The following is a 6,000-nucleotide window of genomic DNA, read 5'->3' as shown; positions in this document are numbered from 1 at the left end:
TCATTCCCTTCAAACAATGGGCTACCCAACACTCCAATCGGCAATGCTACTCGAGGGGCAGCTGTCCAGCAGAACAGGTTGTGAAGCATCCTTTGTCTTAGGGACTCAACATCAACCCAGGAACAACAGTATGAATGGTGTGTGTGTGTGGGGGGGAGGGGGGTCACAATTACCCATGCCAGGCAGGGAGCCCAGTCTAAAGCACGTTCTGATGAAACATAAAACACACGAAATTCTGCAGATGCTGGAAATCCAGAGCAGCACACTCAAAATGGTGGAGGAACTCAGCAGGTCAGGCAGCATCTATGGAATCCTGAGGATGGGTCTCGGCCCGAAATGTCGACTGTTTATTCATTTCCATAGATGCCGAGTCCTGTTAAAATATCTGGGAATGGCTCAGAATGGGCTAATCCTGCTTGAATAATCTATCTGGGATGGATGGCAGTCACACAGCATGTACCGGCCCACTAAGTACGCGCCAACCATCGAGAATGCGTCTACACTGATCTCCCCACATTCCCTTGATCTGCCCTCCCCACCCATCCACAAATACTGGGGGCAAATGACAGAAACCAATTAACCCACCGAAGACCCTCAGGTCTTAGGAATGTGGCAGGAAACTGGAGCTCCCCGGGGAAACACACACACTCACAGGGAGAACGTCTGACTCCACATAGACAGCACCCAAGGTCGGGACTGTACTGGATCACAGGATTGGCGAGGAAGGGGTACCACCGTGTCCTGGTCTTGATCAGTAGCAGCATAGGTGAGGCAAGGCTATTCTGATGCTTATCCACAAGTCGTTATTATTGTAAGGATTTATTGAGTATGCTGACAAAAAAAAGGAATCTCAGGATTGTGTATGGTGACATTTATGTAGTTTGATAATAACTTTACTTTTGAACTTTGAAGTGCTTCAGGGTTGAATTAGCCATGAAGAAAAATTTAAGTCCTCACCCGGGTCAGGTCCTGGCTGGTTGCAGTTGGGTCAGGTTTTAAGTGTCGGCAAATAAGACTAGCATAGGTGCACATCGTGGTCAGAGTCTGCAAAGCTCTGCAAGTCCACTAGCGAGGTGGAAGCCCAACTGGAAGTCTGAGAGTCCAAGTCTACCAGAGGATGGAGGCCCAAGATCACGATCTGGCTTGGGGTTAGAGGGGTGAGTGACAGAGAGTGAGAGAGAGTGAGAGAGTGAGAGAGTGAGAGAGTGAGAGCGCGCACGCAGCGGGAATTGTTTTGTCATTGTTGTTTTGTTGCTTGCTGTGTTCTGTTTTGTTTTGCCGAGCATGGTGGGCATGTTACGTTGGTACCTGAACGTGTGGCGACACTCGCAGGCTGCCCACAGCACACCCTCAGGTGTGTTGGTTGTTAACGCAAACACCACACTTCACAGTCTGTTTCGATGTACGTGTAATAAACAAATTTGTATTAGACTGGACAAGTTGGGCCAAAATGTCTGCTTCCTATCAGTATTTGACTAAGTGACATCTACCTTGTATCCTATGAGGAAGTAATCCTCTTCCAGAGTAACAGGAGTCCACACTCCCAAGACACTCTGTCCAGTTAAATCAGACCATACCCAATGCTCCCTTTACTCAATGCTCACAGAGATTACTAACCCACAATGTTCCCTCTTCCCACTCACAATTCATCCTCATCTTCAACACCAAATCTCAGTGTATTTTTCCCTCCTATTTGAATGATTATCCAATTATCCATACAACTCTTCTCCCCCTCCCACATCCAACTACAGCCTATTTTTAGAAAAAAAAGGCACCCAGCGCCCGCCTCATTTCACGTGAGCACCCAGGATCAGCCGGAGTAGATTGAGAAGGGATGAGTGCAGTCACAGGCCAAGGCCCAGATACCATGGAAATCCTGGAGGTCTCATGCTGCTGTGGTTTCTGGTACAATCTGTATAGGAGGTTCCTCCTTCCATTGGCTGATAGACTGGGTGGTCACAGGATATGCAGGGAAATCCTGTCTGAAACACAGGTTCTTGGCTGAGAATTAAAATCCAGCATCAGAGAAGTTCTGGCAATTTGAATTCTATCTGCAGGGAATTATTCCATTAAAACGTGGATTTAGCTGAAGCCCTGTGGTAGACACGAGGTTTGGGTTGCACTTACACCCCATTCAACTCTTTCTCAAACAGGTATTGACATAGAAATAAATCTACGAGAAAACTCCAGCCCCTAATTAACACCTCATCCAGGATCTTTTGATTTTATTTTCCTATACTATTAAGTCATCTAGCAGGAATCAGAAATGTAACCTTCAAACACACTAAGAATATTCAGAAAGGAAAGGTAGGTGTGGCACCAGGCTTAATCTTGGTTTACTCCAGATGTAGCCAATGAAGGACATTGTGAACCGCAGTCACACCGTACAGAGTGTGGTAGCAAGTTCCCCATCCACTAGCTCTCTGGTTGGGTTAAATATTGGTTATGGACCCAAATCCTCCCCCCCACCCCCCCCAACCCATTCCAAGGGTGTGGTGTACATCTTCCGCCCCAGAGAGGAGATTGTGAGCAGAAGAGGCAGAGGAAAGAAGATCAGCTCCCCAGAAATTCGTACACATTAGATAGGTGTTAAGAACAATAAGGTTACAGGCCGTCCCAGGGTTACAATTGACTGATGTGGGACACGGGCCCAAACCGGGAGCACCGAGAGGACCTCCCTCACTCCGACCCAGCACCCCTTCTTTGTCACCCATCACAACCGTCTCTGGCACCTTCTCCCGTCTGCCCAATTGCGACGCCTGATGTGGGAACGGTTTCTGAGGTACGCACGGTTCTCAGGGACTGGGCCCGGCCGTAACCCGGGGGATTGCCTGTGTTGGCGAGGTGGACTGTTGGGTCCATCCGGTGAGGTTTGGAGAATCAGTTGTGGAACGCACCCAGCCTCTCCCATCAGTGGCATGACCCCCACCTGCATAACCCCCCACCTCAATATCTGCTCAACGGGAGCTCTGTAAAAAGGACATCACCATCGACCTATTTATCTACCTCACCTGCTGGAGTGGTGCTGTCATTACAACAGTTTCACAGGTCTCCCTCTCCACCTCCACCCCTCTCCAAAGTTTCTTGATGGAACGAGAGTCTATTAACTTGCCTCTTGCCACGCTGGAGGACATCAGAAGACCCAATTCAGGCAGAGTGCTCTCAAACGTGACCCAAATGTTCCTTAACAGGTGCTTCCCCCGACGACATGGAGAATCGGGAAAATTGTTCAATCGGCGATTGAATCAGTGGAAAGTAACGTTCAGCTTTGGATGATAATTACCCACAGAGCCCAAAGGATGGAAGTGCTCGCACTGGGGAAAATCCGAGGGTTTGCTGGTTCCTGATGATTCTCCGAGAGAAATACTTAGAAGGCCACACCCCAGAAATCCCAAAGACTTTTTCAGGAACTCCCACCCCTTCCCTCACCCTCCCCCCCACCCCCCAAATCTTGTCTCGTGATTCTTCAAATACTCTCTGGTACCTTTTCTTCTCCACGTTACAGGACTTTTCCAGTGGATGTAAAAAAAAACATTCAGGAAAAGTTCCAGTGGAATTCCAAGTTTCAGCTGGGTTGTTGTTCCCGCATGGACCCCCTGTAGAGGTGAGAAGACAGGTTAGAGCACGAGAAAACGGGAAAAGAACTCTCGAGCCTCCCTCACCATTCAGTTTGCCAGTGGCTGATCTAGCCCAACCCTCAACCTTTCTCACGCATATACAAAGACTAAAAGACTAGTAAGTTGGACCACAGCTAACATGAAACTGTGCCTCAGCCACACTTGGAGTACTGCATGGAGTTCTGGTCTTCCATTACAAGGACGATGTGAAGGCACTGGACAGGGTTCGCCATGATCCTGCCTGGATTAGAGAGCACGAGTTACACAGAGAGACTGGACAAATCTGGGTTGTTTTCTCTGGAGCGTTGGAGGCTGAGGAGAGACCTGATAGAGGCTTATAAAATTATGAGAGGCAGAGAGAGGGTGGACAGATCCTTCTTCTCAGGGTGGAAATGTCTAGTTCGAGCGGGCATGCATTTACGTTGAGAGGGGGAAGTTCAAAGGAGATGTGTGGGACAAGGTTTTATTTTTTTTTAAAACACACTGAAAGTGGTAGGTGCCTGGAATGAGCTAATGGGAGGCGTAGTGGAAGCCGATACAATACAGTCATCAAAGTTGTCAGTCAGAATCATTCTGCCAGGGTAGAGATGTGCAACACCAGAGGACGTGCAATTCAGAGTGAGAGGAGAAAAATGTACAGGGGGTATGTGGGGCCCAACACGCGGAGTGGTGGGGGCCTGGAACAGACTGTCAGGGGTAGTGGAGGGAGCAGACATGACAGCATATTTAGATTTTTAAAACAGGCACGTGAATGTGCAGGGAATGAAGGGATATGCATCATCTTCAGGCAGAAGAGATTTAGCTTCATTCAGTATTGTGTCCAGCACAGATATTGTGGACTGAAGGGCCTCGTTCTCTACGTTCTATGTTCCAAGCTCCCTTCAGTCTTGTGAGCTTTGAAGGATTTATCCATTCATTTCCTCGTGACGTGGCCTTCACTCCCCTCCAGGGTAGGCAGGGACAAGGCCACCTTAACTTCCACCTCAGGATAAAATGCAGGAGCTCTCTCAATGACCAACCTGCAAATATTAGTATGCTATGGGAGCCATGGTAACATAGCTATTAGCCCCACGCCATTGTGGCACAGGGCAATGGGAGTTCGATTCCGACATCATCTGTAAGGAGTCTGAACATGGGTTTCCTCCGGGTGCCCCGCTTTCCTCCCACAGTGCCAGTTAGTCGGTTAATTGGTCATTGTAAATTGTCCTGTGATTAGGCTGAGTTGAAACCGAGGGTTTGCTGGGCAGCATGACCGGAAGATAGGGTTGCCAACTGTCTCGTATTAGCTGGGACATCCCATATATTGGGCTAAATTGGTTTGTCCCATACGGGACCGCCCTTGTCCCGTATTTCCCTCACTAAGGTAGAGTGTTCCCATGAAACCGCTCATAAGCCGAAATGCCATAAAGCAAAGAAGCAATTACTATTAATTTATATGGGAAAAATTTTTGAGCGTTCCCAGACCCAAAAAATAACCTACCAAATCATACCAATAACACATAAAACCTAACACTAACATATAGTAAAAACAGGAATGATGTGATAAATACACAGCCTATATAAAGTAGAAATAATGTTATGTACAGTGTAGTCAGGAAGATTAAGCCAAAACCGATTTGTAGAAAAAAATTGGCACGTACACACATGCGCACGCCATGCATGCGCACACAGGTGCCCACGCAAGGCTTCATGGTCATGGTAGTCTTTCTCGGGGTAAACACAAGTGTCCCGTATTTGACTGCTACTTTTGGGAGTGAGAAAGTTGGCAACCCTACCGGAGGGGCCTATTCCGTACTGTATCTCTAAATAAAATAATATAAAAACAAACAGTTTGGTGGGTAGAAAATGGGAGCTAGGTTAATGTACAGTTACTTAGCCTCCTCATTAATCAATGTGAAGATTTCTCAACCTTACCATCTAAAGGAAAAAGATGAAAGATTATTAGCTTTATTTGTCACATGTACATCAAAACATATAGTGAAATGTGTCGTTTGCATCAACAACCAACACACTCTGAGGATGTGCTGGGGGCAGCCGGCAAGTGTCACCACACTTCCACTGCCCACAATTTACTAATCCCAACTGTACGACTTTGGAATGCGGGAAGAAAGCAGAGCACCCAGAGGAAACCCACGTGGTCACAGGGAGAATGCACAAATTCCTTACAGACGGCGGCAGGAATCGTACCCTGATCGCTGATGCTGTAAAGCATTACACCAACTCCTCTGTGGATTTCTGGGATTGAGTTCCCATCATTTCCTACTCACTCTCCCACACTGGTAATCCATCGTTGGTCAACGGCCCCACCCCCCCAGTACCAGCAACACAGCCGACTTCAGCCAACCAGTGATCAGAGTCCAGACCCAAGGTCATTGCCATGGCA

At 47.8% G+C, this 6,000-nt stretch overlaps 1 protein-coding gene across 2 annotated transcripts in view; it reads right to left on the bottom strand.

The window, feature by feature from the left end:
- Positions 1 to 3,448: 3,448 nt before the first annotated feature.
- The window catches only part of prrg2 (proline rich Gla (G-carboxyglutamic acid) 2), a 36,651-nt gene continuing 34,099 nt past the window's right edge, over positions 3,449 to 6,000 (bottom strand). For both annotated transcript variants that reach the window (XM_072271893.1, XM_072271892.1), the window contains one exon: positions 3,449 to 3,596. In XM_072271893.1, coding sequence (XP_072127994.1) covers positions 3,566 to 3,596 — 31 coding nt within the window. In that variant the 3' untranslated portion in view covers positions 3,449 to 3,565. The remainder of the gene's footprint in view (positions 3,597 to 6,000) is intronic.

The sequence above is a fragment of the Mobula birostris genome, chromosome 11 (genome assembly GCF_030028105.1).
Source record: "Mobula birostris isolate sMobBir1 chromosome 11, sMobBir1.hap1, whole genome shotgun sequence".
Lineage (NCBI taxonomy): Eukaryota > Metazoa > Chordata > Chondrichthyes > Myliobatiformes > Myliobatidae > Mobula > Mobula birostris.
This window is presented reverse-complemented; position numbering and strand designations above follow the sequence as displayed.